The 18,579-nt window shown below is 51.1% G+C and overlaps 1 protein-coding gene across 1 annotated transcript in view; it reads right to left on the minus strand.

The window, feature by feature from the left end:
- Nucleotides 1-1,033: 1,033 nt before the first annotated feature.
- The window catches only part of LOC132805520 (neuronal acetylcholine receptor subunit beta-2-like), a 30,374-nt gene continuing 12,828 nt past the window's right edge, over nucleotides 1,034-18,579 (minus strand). Inside the window, exons 3-6 of the mRNA XM_060820632.1 lie at nucleotides 15,683-15,727; nucleotides 7,670-7,779; nucleotides 3,972-4,962; nucleotides 1,034-1,198 (exon numbers count right to left, since the gene is read on the minus strand). Of these exons, the coding sequence (XP_060676615.1) occupies nucleotides 1,034-1,198; nucleotides 3,972-4,962; nucleotides 7,670-7,779; nucleotides 15,683-15,727 (1,311 nt within the window). The remainder of the gene's footprint in view (nucleotides 1,199-3,971; nucleotides 4,963-7,669; nucleotides 7,780-15,682; nucleotides 15,728-18,579) is intronic.

Below are 18,579 nucleotides of genomic sequence, written 5' to 3' on the forward strand. Positions count from 1 at the left end.
AAACACTCCCAGGACAGGGACAGCACGTGGTTAGATACAGAGTAAAGCTATTTTATTTCAGAATGGACAGGATGTCTGACACCCCTGTTTATTTTTTTTTCCCCAAGCTGTGTGTGTGCAGGTGTGAGACACAGTGAGAGACACAAGGTGCATGAATCTCTATTCAGTTTCCACCACCAGGAAGAAAGGAAACACCCGAGTGGCCAGTGACAAGCAGTGCCCTTCACATCAAAGGGCAATGCTGTGTGATCAAACAGTGACGGGAGGGCAGGGACTAAATCAAAATAGAATTGAAGGGGGAAATGATGCACTCCACTCCCTGCGGCACCCACCTCTCCCTGAACAACTCCAGGGTGTTGGTGGACACCGCGTGCTCCTTCTCCAAGGACACCCGGGCTCTAACGTAACCGCGGAAGAGGGGCAGGCAGTCGGCCCTAACAACCCCCTCCACGGCCCGCTGCCTGGACCTGTTTATGGCCGGTGTGGCCAGGCCCGGGAGCAGATAAAGCTCCTTCTAAACTGCCCCAATTTCAGAGGTGTGATTTTTCCCTTTACTGATACTGATGTAAAGCTTTTGTGAGTGAGCTCTGTCCTGAGAAGGAAGCTGTGGAGATGAAAGTGTTCCTCCAGTCCCCTTTGGTTACCCCCCTTCAGCCTCCCCCCTCTCTGCTTCACTGGATGAACCCAGGGCTTTGAGGTTGGGTGGGATTCAATATGCCCTACCCTACTCGCTCACTTTAATCAGATTTGATGAGGACAGTGTAGAGAAAGCTTTACTCTGTATCTGAGTGAGATGAGGTCTGCCATCTGTGTTTGGCTCCCCAATCCATCCTGCTCATGAATGGGAGCCTGGCTGATATTTTAATCTCTTCTGTCTCTCTCCTCCCCCGCCCGCCCGCCCGCCTTGTAACCTGATCATCACAGCCAGTGGTATATGAGCCTGGACCCTCTCTTCCAGACAGTGGTCCCATTCAGCAGCAAGAGTGGAGGGGTGGTGCATTGAGCGTGGAGGGAGAATTGGCCTCGCCGAATCCTACTGCTGTTCAGGAGCGCCAAACGGGATTAATTTCTTGAGCTGGAAGTCCTGGCAGAGTGACTGCAAGAACATTGCTGTTGTCCCAAGCACACAGACCACCACAAACAGCCAGAGGAAAAGCCGGTCAGTCACTGCAGCAACGTACTTCCAGTCCTCCACCACCTAGAAACACAGAAACCAGAGAGTTTACAAAGGCCCCTCCTCCACCTCAAAGCATTCCCACCATACTTTACTGAAACCAAGGTGCAATGGAAGCCAGGCACAGAACGATCCCACAGACTGTAACAGGGTAATGATTGTGCCCACATCTTCTGATGTTGGTTGAGGGATGCACATGAACAGGAGGAGAAATCTCGCCTGCTCTTTGATGCAGCGGCTGAGGAAGGCAGATGGGACTTGGTTTTTAATGTCTCATCTGAGACAGTGTGTGTAGCATTCCTTCAGAACTACACCAAGGTTGGAGTTGGAATGGGTTTGTGCTCAGTTTTCTAGAACTAGTTCCAGATTCAAGACTTTTCTAACTTCACCTAGGCAGGGTGAGTGATGCTATCCCATGGTTAAAGATGGCTTTAAGGAGGCTTCAACTGATCACTTGCCCACAGTGGATTCTTCACAAGCGTTGAAGTGATGCAGTTTCACTGTTTCCATTCTTCCAATCCCCAATTACTGTCTCTCGGAGCTTTGGTTCCTAGCCCTTCCCTTTCTATTATCTACAACCTGCTGCCTTGTGAAAATCAGGAGGGGGTCTCTGAGCTTTCTGGGTCATTGACATATCCCCTGGGTTATACAGATAACAGGGTGGTGAGGCAGTGAAAAGAATCAGCTCCTCTGTCAGTCTGTTCTACACACCAACCCTGGAGTACCAAGACGACAGGCTTGGAATTACACAGCAGGGAAACATACCCCTCGGTCCAACTCATCCGCACCAACCAGATATCCTAAATTAATCAAGTCCCGTTTGCCAGCATTTGGCCCATATCCCTCTAAACCTTGCTTATTCATACATCCATCCAGATGCCTTTTAAATGTTGTAATTGTACCAGCCTCACCCACTTTCTCTGGCAGCTCATTCCACACACACCACCCTCTGCGTGAAAACGTTGCCCCTCAGGTCCTTTAAATGTTTCCCCTCTCATCTTAAACCTACACTTTCTCCACTTTTTGATTCCACCCATCCTGGGGTAAAAGACCTTGGCTATTCACCCTATCCATGATTTTATAAACCTCTATAAGGTCACCCCTCAGCCTCCGACGCTCCAGGGAAAACCACCTCAGTATGTTCACCTTCTCCACGTAGCTCAAACCCACCAGTCCCAACAACATCCTTATAAATCTTTCCTCAACCCTTTCAATTGTAACAACATCCTTCCTATAGCAGGGAGAATAGAATTGAATGGAGTATTCCAAAAGCGGCCTCACCAATATCCTGTACAGCTGCAATGTGACATCCTAGATGTTCTCCCCCCCTCCATTCTCCTCACCTTCCCCCCGCCCCCCCCCCCCCCCCCCCCCCCCCCACTCCATGACACCATGTAATCTCCCAGGAGAGGTGTACCACACCTGGAGTACTGTGTGCAGTTCTGGTCGCCAAATTTGAGGAAAGACATTCTGGCTATTGAGGGAGTGCAGCGTAGGTTCACGAGGTCGATTCCTGGAATGGCGGGATTACCTTACACTGAAAGACTGAAGCGACTGGGCTTGTATACCCTTGAGTTTAGAAGACTGAGAGGGGATCTGACTGAGACGTATAAGATTATTAAAGGATTGGACACTCTGGCAGCAGGAAGCATGTTTCCGCTGGTGGGTGAGTGCCGAACCAGAGGACACAGCTTAAAAATACGGGGTAGACCATTTAGGACAGAGATGAGGAGAAACTTCTTCACCCAGAGAGTGGTGGCTGTGTGGAATGCTCTGCTTCCAGAGGGCAGTGGAGGCCGAGGCTCTGGATTCATTTAAGAAAGAGTTGGATAGAGCTCTCAAAGATAGTGGAATCAAGGGTTATGGAGATAAGGCAGGAAGAGGATACTAATTAGGAATGATCAGCCATGATCATATTGAATGGCGGTGCAGGGCTCGAAGGGCTGAATGGCCTACTCCTGCACCTATTGTCTATTGAGAGAGTTGAAACAATCAAGGAACAATAAAAAGAAAGCAATGTGGGAGTATCCTCTCCGATCCCATGGAGCAGGAGCCCATGCAGATAGAAGGTCCACCTTATATATACTGAACTGCCAAATAGACACACTGCACTGGACAGGAGCCTACCCTAGACACTTGCTACACTCTGGGCAACGCTGAACCACTCGATGGATACACTACTACCACCCTCACACTGTTGGTCACCTTGGTGCACGAAGTGAGCTCTTTGTCATTGGTCCAACTCGCAAGTCCAGGGGCCCCTCAGCCCTGACATGGCACCTTTCAGCCAGGCTCTCTGTCTCCCTTCCCTTGCATTCGCTCCCTCTCCACTCTTCCATTTCCCAATCCCAGGAGGATTGTGACCATACGTGTCTTCAACTCCGAGCAGCTGACTCTGTGGAGAATTGAGCTTGGGATACAGCTAAATCTCTGGAAGTATCAACTGGTTTTTTTACATAATTCTGCACACAGGAATACAGCCCAGTGCACCCAATCAGGAGTTGACAGTAAATTTGAAGAGCTATTGGCCTCAGGGTCTTGGAAACCTGGTCAATGTTTTAACGTTAAGGAGGGAGGGCTGATCACGGTACAACATCCATTGATTATGTTTGTAAGGCGCTAGTATGGGCACAATTGGCCTTAATTTAGAAGGGTTTGACGAGGAAATTCCAGATTCAGGGCCATTTAGGCTAGGCCGGATGAGGTGAAAGACCTGGCAAGAGTTGAAGAAGCTAGGGGTTTGAAAGAATGTCTGAAGAGACCGCGTGCCCGGTAAATACAACGAGAATGGACTCACGCTTTCAGCATCATTGTTGCTCCTCATGTGATGGGCGATGAATTCCACTCCATCCATCATCTCTGCAAACCGTGGGCTGCCAGACTCATCACCCACCGCCTCCTCCTGGCAATCTCGCTTCCCATTCACAGCCTCTGGCAGCTCCAAGACACGGACCTTGCACCCACCCATGGATGCCCCCTGGTTGACGAGGCAGGTGCCACTCCTGGATGGATGCCACCTCCCACCTCCTCTTCCTCCTTGGCACCCTGGCAGGGTGCCCCACTGCTCCCGCAGCCGCCGCCTGGCACAGTGTTCCCTGGGCGGTTTCATGAACAGCAGGCCGGGCAGCTTGTCCAGGAAGACCAAGCGCACCCAGGCGGGCATGGTGTGGGTGGTGGGCGAGCGGTGGTGCACGTTGAGCACGCACACGCTGCTGACGATAGAGAAGGTGACCAGCACCATGGTGAACATCAGGTACTTGCCCATGAGCGGCACCTCCAGCGAGGTGGGTGGCACAATCTTGGAGATGAGGAGCAGGAAGACGGTGAGGGCCAGCAGTACAGAGATGCACAGGGTTATCTTCTCCCCACAGTCTGAGGGTAAGTAGAAGACCAGGATGGCCAAGGAGGTGATCAGCATGCAGGGGATAATCAGGTTGATGGTGTAGAAGAGAGGCTTCCTCCGGATGATGAAGTCATACGTGATGTCCACGTAGGTGTGGTCGTGCGGGTTCTCGTTACGCCGGCCCGGCAGGGCCACTATGTCCCACTCGCCACTCGGGGTGAAGTCATCCAGGCTAGCCACCTCCGAGCGCAGCACCAGGTCTATCTCCGTCCGGTCGTAGGTCCAGGAGCGGAACTTGAGGGTGCAGTTCTGCTGGTCGAAGGGGAAATGCCTGACTTCGATCCTGCAGGCGCTTCTGTAGATGGCGGGGGGCAACCAGAAGATGCTGCCGTCATGTGAGACCACTGCGTTGGAGTAAAAGGACACCTCGTAGGTGCCATCAGCGCTGTGAGGGGTAAGAGGCAAGACACGTCACCTGCGACAGCAAAGACCTGAGGCTAGAACAACGAAGGGGGCTGGATCTCATAGAAACCTGTAATATTCTAACAACAACTAGGCAGGGATCAGGAATGTTCCTGATGACGGGGGGTGGGGGAGGTCACACTCCACAGGAGGACGGAGAGGAGGATAAATATCTTCAGCCAGAGATGGGGGAGCCTGTGGAATTCTCTGCCTTAGAAATCAACTAGAGCCGAAAACACTGAATGTCCTCAATCAGGAGTAAGATATAGACCAAAAGGTCTGGCCAATCTAGTTATAAATAGGTCCAAGTAGTGGGCTGTGGAGGGGGTCATCTCTGATAATTGTCTTCCACAATTACATCATTGGAGAGAGAGCCCATTGATGCCTTTGGGGAGGGAGGTGGGCACCTGCAGGGGATACTGTGCTTTATTTCCCCCCCCCCCACTCCCTCCCTCATTTTTGATATTCTGCGTTGTCCATAATGGGTTTTGTTGGTAAATATCAAACACACGTGTTTTTACTGGTGGTGGTCAGTCGTTTAGAAAAAACAACAAACAGGGAGTGTCACGGTGATTTTGGTTATGGGATGGTCGCACACTTGTGGATGGTAATATTTCAAGATTGGAAATAAAGGGTGGCATGGTGACTCAGTGGTTAGCAGTGCTGCCTCACCGCACCGGGGATCTGGGTTCAATTCCAGCCTCAGGCAACTGTCTGTCTGCATGGAGTTTGCACATTGTCCCCGTGTTTGTGTGGGTTTACTCTGGGTGCTCCGGTTTCCTCCCACCTTCCAAAGAAGTGCAGGTTAGGGTGGATTGGCCATGGGGAATTGTCCCACAGTGCCCAGGAATGTGCAGGTTAGGGTGTATTGGCCATGGGAAATTGTCCCATAGTGCCCAGGGATGTGCAGGTTAGGGTGTATTGGCCATGGGAAATTGTCCCATAGTGCCCAGGGATGTGCAGGTTAGGGTGGATTGGCCGTGGGAAATTGTCCCATAGTGCCCAGGGATGTGCAGGTTAGGGTGGGTTGGCCATGGGAAATTGTCCCACAGTGCCCAGTGATGTGCAGGTTAGGGTGGATTGGCCATGGGAAATTGTCCATAGTGCCCAGGGATGTACAGGTTAGGGTGGATTGGCCATGGGAAGTTGTCCTGTGATGTCCAGACATGTGTGGATTAGCCATGGGTAATACAGGATTACAGGGATAGGGTAGAGGGGGGTTGGCTGAATCTGAGTGAGACGCTCTTTTGGTGGGGGGGGGGTGTCAGTGTGGACTTGTTGGGCCGAATGGCCTGTTTCTACACTGTAGGGATTCTATGGATGTGGATTCTTTGAAAGCCAGAACAGGGGACTGAGTTGGAATGTTTGCTGTGAGAGTATTGAACACTGGAGCAGCTCTTTCTTTCTGTGCTCCCACACGGTCTCGCAACCTCCCAATGTACTGAGGTATTTTACAGACAACGTTTCGGGGGTTTTTTTCACGTTTGGCCCCAGGAGATGCTGACAGTCAAATACTGTACAGCAAGATTCTGGGCACTGAGAGTCTGTGAGGCGTGTTGGCACCTGGCCCCGCCAAGCCTCAGTGAAGACCCATCTCCATAATGAGATGCCCCTGCCATTACAGAAGCAGGCCACTTTTGGAATAGTGCCTTCAATTCTGGTCTCCCTCCTCCAGGAAGGATGTTGTGAAACTTGACAGGGTTCAGAAAAAATTTACAGTGCCAGGGTTGGAGGATTTGAGCTGCAGGGAGAGGCTGAACAGGCTGGGGCTGTTTTCCCTGGAGCGTTGGAGGCTGAGGGGTGACCTTATAGAGGTTTATAAAATGATGAGGGGCATGGATAGGGTGAATAGACAACGTCCTTTCCCTGGGGTGGGGGAGTCCAGAACTAGAGGGGCATAGGCTTAGGGTGAGAGGGGAAAGATATAAAAGAGACCTGAGGGGCAACTTTTTCACGCAGAGGGTGGTACGTGTATGGAATGAGCTGCCAGAGGAAGTGGGTATGATTACAACACTTAAAAGGCATCCGGATGGGTATATGAACAGGAAGGGTTGAGGGATATGGGCTGGGTGCTGGCAGATGGGACTAAACCAGTTTAGGATATCTGGTTAGGATAGATGAGTTGGACTGAAGGATCTGTTTCCGTGCTGGACAACTCTGTAATTGTACCAAATCTCACTATTTTAGAGAAGACAGTGGAAATACAGAATTAAAACAGAACATCAGATCGTGGACATCTGAAACCAACCAAAACAGAAATTGGTGGAGAAACTCAGCAGGTCCGGCAGCGTCTGTGGAGAGAGAAACAACAGGAACTGTTCCACATCAGTGACCATTGTCCAGAACCGATTCTGAAGGGGCAGATAACTGTTTAAGTTTTAAAGGCGTCAAGGGTAACGGGGGATACAGCAAATGTGGTAGATTATCGATCATGATCCCATTGCATGACAGAACAGGCTCAAAGGGCCGAACGGTCTGTACCTGCTCCTGTTTTCCATGTTCCCTGAGGAGGTGGCCCACAAGATGCTCCACCAAGCCTCAACGAGTGGCTCGGGGGGGTCAGTGGTGGAGGGTGGGGTGAATTGGTCGGGGAGAGGGTAGCCAATATTCCTCAGTCTTCCCTTCCAATGTCAACGTTTCACCAATTGTCTCTGCCCCATGTACAAGGCAGGAGAAGGTCTGCTACCTACTTATTGTACAGGACCACGTCCGGGAGCCAGATGCGAGTAGACGGCAGCCGGACTTTCACAATCCCATCGTATTCAGCTGGGTTCCAGGCCAGTCGGTAATCAGTCCATTCCTGCAGGAGGACTACCAACAGGTTAGGCCTTGGGTCAGGCAGAATGGTTCGAATGGTACAAAGCCTCAGGCAGACTGCTGCCAAAGATCACTTCACACACTCCCAGGACAGGAATAGCACTGGGTTAGATACAGAGTAAAGCTTCCTCTACACTGTCCCCCATCAAACACTCCCAGGGACAGGGACTGCACGGGGTTAGATACAGAGTAAAGCTCCCTCTACACTGTCCCCCATCAAACACTCCCAGGGACAGGGACAGCACGGAGTTAGATACAGAGTGAAGCTCCCTCTACACTGTCCAACTCATCAAACGCTCCCAGGACAGTGACAGCATGGGGTTAGATACAGAGTAAAGCTCCCTCTACACTGTTTCCCCCATCAAACTCTCCCAGGACAGGGACAGCACGGGGTTAAATACAGAGTAAAGCTCCCTCTACACTGTCCAACCCATCAAACACTTCCAGGAAAGGGACAGCCACAGGGTTAAATACAGAGTAAAGCTACCTCTACACTGTCCCCCCATCAAACACTCCCAGGACAGGGACAGCACGGGGTTAAATACAGAGTAAAGCTCCCTCTACACTGTTCCCCCCACCAAACACCCCCAGGACAGGGACAGCACGAGGTGAGATACAGAGTAAAGCTCCCTCGACACTGTCTCCCATCAAACACTCCCAGGACAGGGACAGCATGGGGTTAGATACAGAGTAAAGCTCTCTCTACACTGTTCCCCCATCAAATACTCCCAGGAACAGGGACAGCACGGGGTTAGCTACAGAGTAAAGCTCCCTGTACATTGTCCCCCCATCAAACACTCCAGGACAGGGACACATGGGGTTAGGTACAGAGTAAAGCTCTCTCTACACAGTCCCCCATCAAACACTCCCAGGACAGGGACAGCACGGTGTTAGGTACAGAGTAAAGCTCTCTCTACACTGTCCCCCATCAAACACTCCCAGGACAGGGACTGCACGGGGTTAGGTACAGAGTAAAGCTCTCTCTACACTGTCCCCCATCAAACACTCCCAGGACGGGGACAGCACGGGGTTAGATACAGAGTAAAGCTCCCTCTGCACTGTCCCCCATCAAACACTTCCAGGACAGGGACAGCATGGGGTTAGATACAGAGTAAAGCTCCCTCTACACAGTCCCCCATCAAACATTCCCAGGACAGGGACAGCATGGGGTTAGATACAGAGTAAAGCTCCCTCTACACTGTCCCCCCATCAAATACTCCCAGGACAGGGACAGCATGGGGTTAGATACAGAGTAAAGCTCCCTCTATACTGTCCCCCCATCAAACACTCCCAGGACAGGGACTGCACGGGCTTAGATACAGAGTAAAGCTCTCTCTACACTGTCCCCCATCAAACACTCCCAGGACAGGGACAGCACAGGGTTAGATACAGAGTACAGCTCCCTCTACACTGTCCCCCATCAAACACTCCCAGGGGCAGCACAGGGTTAGATACAGAGTAAAGCTCCCTCTACACTGTCCACTCATCAAACACTCCCAGAACAGGGACAGCACGGGGTTAGATACAGAGTAAAGCTCCCTCTACACTGTTCCCCCCATCAAACGCCCCCAGGACAGGGACAGCACGAGGTTAGAAACAGAGTAAAGATCCCTCTACACTGTCACCCCATCAAACACTCCCAGGGACAGGGACAGCATGGGGTTAGATACAGAGTGAAGCTCCCTCTACACTGTCCAACTCATCAAACGCTCCCAGGACAGTGACAGCATGGGGTTAGATACAGAGTAAAGCTCCCTCTGCACAGTCCCCCATCAAACACTCCCAGGACAGGGACAGCATGGGGTTAGATACAGAGTAAAGCTCCCTCTACACAGTCCCCCATCAAACACTCCCAGGACAGGGACAGCATGGGGTTAGATACAGAGTAAAGCTCCCTCTACACTGTCCCCCCATCAAATACTCCCAGGACAGGGACAGCATGGGGTTAGATACAGAGTAAAGCTCCCTCTATACTGTCCCCCCATCAAACACTCCCAGGACAGGGACTGCACGGGCTTAGATACAGAGTAAAGCTCTCTCTACACTGTCCCCCATCAAACACTCCCAGGACAGGGACAGCACAGGGTTAGATACAGAGTAAAGCTCCCTCTACACTGTCCCCCCATCAAACACTCCCAGAACAGGGACAGCACGGGGTTAGATACAGAGTAAAGCTCCCTCTACACTGTTCCCCCCATCAAACGCCCCCAGGACAGGGTCAGCACGAGGTTAGAAACAGAGTAAAGATCCCTATACACTGTCCCCCCATCAAACACTCCCAGGACAGGGACAGCACGGGGTTAGATACAGAGTAAAGCTCCCTCTACACTGTCCCCCCATCAAACACTCCCAGAACAGGGACAGCACGGGGTTAGATACAGAGTAAAGCTCCCTCTACACTGTTCCCCCCATCAAACGCCCCCAGGACAGGGACAGCACGAGGTTAGAAACAGAGTAAAGATCCCTATACACTGTCCCCCCATCAAACACTCCCAGGACAGGGACAGCACGGGGTTAGATACAGAGTAAAGCTCCCTCTACACTGTCCCCCATCAAACACTCCCAGGACAGGGACAGCACGGGGTTAGATACAGAGTAAAGCTCCCTCTACACTGTCCCCCATCAAACACTCCCAGGGACAGGGACAGCACGGAGTTAGATACAGAGTGAAGCTCCCTCTACACTGTCCAACTCATCAAACGCTCCCAGGACAGTGACAGCATGGGGTTAGATACAGAGTAAAGCTCCCTCTACACTGTTTCCCCCATCAAACTCTCCCAGGACAGGGACAGCACGGGGTTAAATACAGAGTAAAGCTCCCTCTACACTGTCCAACCCATCAAACACTTCCAGGAAAGGGACAGCCACAGGGTTAAATACAGAGTAAAGCTACCTCTACACTGTCCCCCCATCAAACACTCCCAGGACAGGGACAGCACGGGGTTAAATACAGAGTAAAGCTCCCTCTACACTGTTCCCCCCACCAAACACCCCCAGGACAGGGACAGCACGAGGTGAGATACAGAGTAAAGCTCCCTCGACACTGTCTCCCATCAAACACTCCCAGGACAGGGACAGCATGGGGTTAGATACAGAGTAAAGCTCTCTCTACACTGTTCCCCCATCAAATACTCCCAGGAACAGGGACAGCACGGGGTTAGCTACAGAGTAAAGCTCCCTGTACATTGTCCCCCCATCAAACACTCCAGGACAGGGACACATGGGGTTAGGTACAGAGTAAAGCTCTCTCTACACAGTCCCCCATCAAACACTCCCAGGACAGGGACAGCACGGTGTTAGGTACAGAGTAAAGCTCTCTCTACACTGTCCCCCATCAAACACTCCCAGGACAGGGACTGCACGGGGTTAGGTACAGAGTAAAGCTCTCTCTACACTGTCCCCCATCAAACACTCCCAGGACGGGGACAGCACGGGGTTAGATACAGAGTAAAGCTCCCTCTGCACTGTCCCCCATCAAACACTTCCAGGACAGGGACAGCATGGGGTTAGATACAGAGTAAAGCTCCCTCTACACAGTCCCCCATCAAACACTCCCAGGACAGGGACAGCATGGGGTTAGATACAGAGTAAAGCTCCCTCTACACTGTCCCCCCATCAAATACTCCCAGGACAGGGACAGCATGGGGTTAGATACAGAGTAAAGCTCCCTCTATACTGTCCCCCCATCAAACACTCCCAGGACAGGGACTGCACGGGCTTAGATACAGAGTAAAGCTCTCTCTACACTGTCCCCCATCAAACACTCCCAGGACAGGGACAGCACAGGGTTAGATACAGAGTACAGCTCCCTCTACACTGTCCCCCATCAAACACTCCCAGGGGCAGCACAGGGTTAGATACAGAGTAAAGCTCCCTCTACACTGTCCACTCATCAAACACTCCCAGAACAGGGACAGCACGGGGTTAGATACAGAGTAAAGCTCCCTCTACACTGTTCCCCCCATCAAACGCCCCCAGGACAGGGACAGCACGAGGTTAGAAACAGAGTAAAGATCCCTCTACACTGTCACCCCATCAAACACTCCCAGGGACAGGGACAGCATGGGGTTAGATACAGAGTGAAGCTCCCTCTACACTGTCCAACTCATCAAACGCTCCCAGGACAGTGACAGCATGGGGTTAGATACAGAGTAAAGCTCCCTCTACACTGTTTCCCCCATCAAACTCTCCCAGGACAGGGACAGACGGGGTTAGGTACAGAGTAAAGCTCTCTCTACACTGTCCCCTCATCAAACACTCCCAGAACAGGGACAGCACGGGGTTAGATACAGAGTAAAGCTCCCTCTACACTGTTCCCCCCATCAAACGCCCCCAGGACAGGGACAGCACGAGGTTAGAAACAGAGTAAAGAACCCTCTACACTGTCCCCCATCAAACACTCCCAGGGACAGGGACAGCATGGGGTTAGATACAGAGTGAAGCTCCCTCTACACTGTCCAACTCATCAAACGCTCCCAGGACAGTGACAGCATGGGGTTAGATACAGAGTAAAGCTCCCTCTACACTGTTTCCCCCATCAAACTCTCCCAGGACAGGGACAGCACGGGGTTAGGTACAGAGTAAAGCTCTCTCTACACTGTCCCCCATCAAACACTCCCAGGACAGGGACAGCATGGGGTTAGATACAGAGTAAAGCTCCCTCTACACAGTCCCCCATCAAACACTCCCAGGACAGGGACAGCATGGGGTTAGATACAGAGTAAAGCTCCCTCTGCACAGTCCCCCATCAAACACTCCCAGGACAGGGACAGCATGGGGTTAGATACAGAGTAAAGCTCCCTCTATACTGTCCCCCCATCAAACACTCCCAGGACAGGGACTGCACGGGCTTAGATACAGAGTAAAGCTCTCTCTACACTGTCCCCCATCAAACACTCCCAGGACAGGGACAGCACAGGGTTAGATACAGAGTACAGCTCCCTCTACACTGTCCCCCATCAAACACTCCCAGGGGCAGCACAGGGTTAGATACAGAGTAAAGCTCCCTCTACACTGTCCCCTCATCAAACACTCCCAGAACAGGGACAGCACGGGGTTAGATACAGAGTAAAGCTCCCTCTACACTGTTCCCCCCATCAAACGCCCCCAGGACAGGGACAGCACGAGGTTAGAAACAGAGTAAAGATCCCTCTACACTGTCACCCCATCAAACACTCCCAGGGACAGGGACAGCATGGGGTTAGATACAGAGTGAAGCTCCCTCTACACTGTCCAACTCATCAAACGCTCCCAGGACAGTGACAGCATGGGGTTAGATACAGAGTAAAGCTCCCTCTACACTGTTTCCCCCATCAAACTCTCCCAGGACAGGGACAGCACGGGGTTAGGTACAGAGTAAAGCTCTCTCTACACTGTCCCCCATCAAACACTCCCAGGACAGGGACTGCACGGGGTTAGGTACAGAGTAAAGCTCCCTCTACACTGTCCCCCCCCATCAAACACTCCCAGGACGGGGACAGCACAGGGTTAGATACAGAGTAAAGCTCCCTCTGCACAGTCCCCCATCAAATACTCCCAGGACAGGGACAGCACGGGGTTAGGTACAGAGTAAAGCTCTCTCTACACAGTCCCCCATCAAACACTCCCAGGACAGGGACAGCATGGGGTTAGATACAGAGTAAAGCTCCCTCTACACTGTCCCCCCATCAAATACTCCCAGGACAGGGACAGCATGGGGTTAGATACAGAGTAAAGCTCCCTCTATACTGTCCCCCCCATCAAACACTCCCAGGACAGGGACTGCACGGGCTTAGATACAGAGTAAAGCTCTCTCTACACTGTCCCCCATCAAACACTCCCAGGACAGGGACAGCACGAGGTTAGATACAGAGTAAAGCTCCCTCTACACTGTCCCCCATCAAACACTCCCAGGGGGAGCACAGGGTTAGATACAGAGTAAAGCTCCCTCTACACTGTCCCCCCATCAAACACTCCCAGAACAGGGACAGCACGGGGTTAGATACAGAGTAAAGCTCCCTCTACACTGTTCCCCCCATCAAACGCCCCCAGGACAGGGACAGCACGAGGTTAGAAACAGAGTAAAGATCCCTATACACTGTCCCCCATCAAACACTCCCAGGACAGGGACAGCACGGGGTTAGATACAGAGTGAAGCTCCCTCTACACTGTCCCCCATCAAACACTCCCAGGGACAGGGACAGCACGGGGTTAGATACAGAGTGAAGCTCCCTCTACACTGTCCAACTCATCAAACGCTCCCAGGACAGTGACAGCATGGGGTTAGATACAGAGTAAAGCTCCCTCTACACTGTTTTCCCCATCAAACTCTCCCAGGACAGGGACAGCACGGGGTTAACTACAGAGTAAAGCTCTCTCTACACTGTCCCCCATCAAACACTTCCAGGACAGGGACAGCACAGGGTTAGATATAGAGTAAAGCTCCCTCTACACTGTCCCCCCATCAAACACTCCCAGGACAGGGACAGCACGGGGTTAAATACAGAGTAAAGCTCCCTCTACACTGTTCCCCCCACCAAACACCCCCAGGACAGGGACAGCACGAGGTTAGATACAGAGTAAAGCTCCCTCTACACTGTCCCCCCATCAAATACTCCCAGGGACAGGGACAGCACGGGGTTAGATACAGAGTAAAGCTCTCTCTACACTGTTCCCCCATCAAATACTCCCAGGAACAGGGACAGCACGGGGTTAGCTACAGAGTAAAGCTCCCTGTACATTGTCCCCCCATCAAACACTCCAGGACAGGGACACATGGGGTTAGGTACAGAGTAAAGCTCTCTCTACACTGTCCCCCATCAAACACTCCCAGGACAGGGACTGCACGGGGTTAGGTACAGAGTAAAGCTCTCTCTACACTGTCCCCCATCAAACACTCCCAGGACAGGGACAGCACAGGGTTAGATAAAGAGTAAAGCTCCCTCTACATTGTCCCCCTTCAAACACTCCCAGGACAGGGACAGCACAGGGTTAGATACGGAGTAAAGCTCCCCCTACACTGTCCCCCCATCAAACACTCCCAGGGACAGCACAGGGTTAGGTACAGAGTAAAGCTCTCTCTACACTGTCCCCCATCAAACACTCCCAGGACAGGGACTGTACGGGGTTAGGTACAGAGTAAAGCTCTCACTACACTGTCCCCCATCAAACACTCCCAGGACAGGGACAGCACAGGGTTAGATAAAGAGTAAAGCTCCCTCTACATTGTCCCCCTTCAAACACTCCCAGGACAGGGACAGCACAGGTTTAGATACAGAGTAAAGCTCCCTCTACACTGTCTCCTCCCCCCCCCCATCAAACACTCTTAGGGACAGGGACAGCACAGGGTTAGATACAGAGTAAAGCTCCCTCTACCCTGTTCCCCATCAAACACTCCCAGGGACTGGGGCCGTATGGGGCTAGATACAGAGTAAAGCTCCCTCTACACTGTTCCCCCCATCAAACACTCCCAGGGACTGGGACAGTATGGGGCTAGATACAGAGTAAAGCTCCCTCTACACTGTTCCCCTCCCCCATCAAACACTCCCAGGGACAGCACAAGGTTAGATACAGAGTAAAGATCCCTCTACCCTGTTCCCTCCATCAAACACTCCCAGGGACTGGGACAGTATGGGGCTAGATACAGAGTAAAGCTCCCTCTACACTGTTCCCCTCCCCCATCAAACACTCCCAGGGACAGGGACAGCACAGGGTTAAATACAGAGTAAAGCTCCCTCTACCCTGTTCGCTCCATCAAACACTCCCAGGGACTGGGACAGTATGGGGTTAGATACAGAGTAAAGCTCCCTCTACCCTGTTCCCTCCATCAAACACTCCCAGGGACTGGGACAGTATGGGGTTCGATACAGGGTAAAGCTCCCTCTGAAGGGGACTATGTTGTCACTGACCTGTGTGAGCCAGACGTTTGTGGTCATTATCTGTTCCCGTTCATGCTGCAAAGCAAGACACCAACAATCACCAACAACCACCAACAATCACCAACAACCACCAACAATCACCAACAACCACCAACAAACACCAACAATCACCAACAACCACCACCAATCACCAACAATCACCACCAACCACCACCAATCACCAACATACACCAACAACCACCAACAACCACCACCAATCACCAACAACCACCAACAATCACCAACAACCACCACCAATCACCAACAACCACCAACGTACACCAACAACCACCAACAAACACCACCAATCACCAACATACACCACCAATCACCAACAATTACCAACAACCACCAAAATACACCACCAATCACCACCAATCACCAACAAACACCAGAAATCACCAACAAACACCACCAATCACCAACAAACACCATAAATCACCAACAAACACCACCAATCACCAACAAACACCAGAAATCACCAACAACCACCACCAATCACCAACAAACACCACCAATCACCAACAAACACCAGAAATCACCAACAAACACCACCAATCACCAACAAACTCCAGAAATCACCAACAACCACCACCAATCACCAACAAACACCACCAATCACCAACAAACACCAGAAATCACCAACAAACACCACCAATCAACAACAAACACCAGAAATCACCAGCAACCACCACCAATCACCAACAAACACCAGAAATCACCAACAACCACCACCAATCACCAACAAACACCAGAAATCACCAACAAACACCACTAATCACCAACAAACACCAGAAATCACCAACAAACACCACCAATCACCAACAACCACCAACAATCGCCTACAAACACCACTAATCACCAACAACCACCAACAATCACCTACAAACACCAACAACCACCTACACTCACCACCAACCACCAACAATCACCAACAACGACCACCACCAATCACCAACAACGACCACCACGAATCACCAACAACCACCACCAATCCCCACTAATCCCCATCAATCACCAACAACCATCAACAATCACCACCCATCACCAACAATCACCAATCACCAACAATCACCTACAAACACCATCCATCACCAACAATCACCAATCACCAACAATCACCTACAAACACACCCATCACCAACAATCACCAATCACCAACAATCACCTACAAACACCATCCATCACCAACAATCACCAACAATCACCTACAAACACACCCATCACCAACAATCACTAATCAACAACAATCACCTACAAACACCACCCATCACCAACAATCACCAACAATCACCTACAAACACACCCATCACCAACAATCACTAATCAACAACAATCACCTACAAACACCACCCATCACCAACAATCACCAACAATCACCTACAAACACCACCCATCACCAACAATCACCAACAATCACCTACAAACACACCCATCACCAACAATCACTAATCAACAACAATCACCTACAAACACACCCATCACCAACAATCACCAACAATCACCTACAAACACACCCATCACCAATAATTACCAATCACCTACAAACACACCCATCACCAACAATTACCAATCACCTACAAACACACCCATCACCAACAATCACCAATCACCAACAATCACCTACAAACACCACCCATCACCAACAATTACCTATCACCAACAAACACCAACAACCACCAACAAACACCACCAATCACCAACAAACACCAACAACCACCAACAAACACCACCAATCACCAACAAACATTACCCATCACCAACAATTACCAATCACCAACAACCACCAACAAACACTAGCAATCACCAACAAACACCACCAATTGCCAAACACCAACAACCATCAACAAACACCACCAATCACCAACAAATACCACCAATCACCAACAACTACCAACAAACACCACCAATCACCAACAAATACCACCAATCACCAACAACTACCAACAAACACCACCAATCACCAACAAACACCAACAATCACCTACAAATACCACCCATCACCAACAATTACCAATCACCAACAAACACCACCAATCACCAACAAACACCACCAACCACCAACAAACACCAGAAATCACCAACAAACACCACTAATCACCAACAACCACCAACAATCACCTACAAACACCAACAACCACCTACACTCACCACCAACAATCACCAACAACGACCACCACCAATCACCAACAACGACCACCACGAATCACCAACGACCACCGCCAATCCCCACTAATCCCCATCAATCACCAACAACCATCAACAATCACCACCAATCACCAACGACCACCACCAATCACCAACAATCCCCCCAATCACCAACAACCACCACCAATCACCACTATTCCCCACTAATCACCAACGATCACCACTAATCACCACCAACCACCACCAATCACCAACGACCACCACCAATCACCAACAATCCCCCCCAATCACCAACGACCACCACCAATCACCAACGACCACCACCAATCACCAACAATCCCCCAATCACCAATGACCACCACCAATCACCACCGACCACCACCAATCACCAACGACCACCACTAATCACCAACAACCACCAACAATCACCTACAAACACCAATAACCACCTACAATCACCAACGACCACCACCAATCACCGCCAACGACCACCACGAATCACCAACAACCACCACCAATCCCCAATAATTCCCATCAATCACCAACAACCATCAACAATCACCACCAATCACCAACGAACACCACCTATCACCAACGACCACCACCAATAACCAACAATCCCCCCAATCACCAACAACCACCACCAATCCCCACTATTCCCCACCAATCACCACCGACCACCACCAATCACCAACAACCACCACCAATCACCAACAATCCCCCCAATCACCACCAACCAC

Source organism: Hemiscyllium ocellatum, chromosome 50 (assembly GCF_020745735.1).
Source record: "Hemiscyllium ocellatum isolate sHemOce1 chromosome 50, sHemOce1.pat.X.cur, whole genome shotgun sequence".
Taxonomy (NCBI): domain Eukaryota; kingdom Metazoa; phylum Chordata; class Chondrichthyes; order Orectolobiformes; family Hemiscylliidae; genus Hemiscyllium; species Hemiscyllium ocellatum.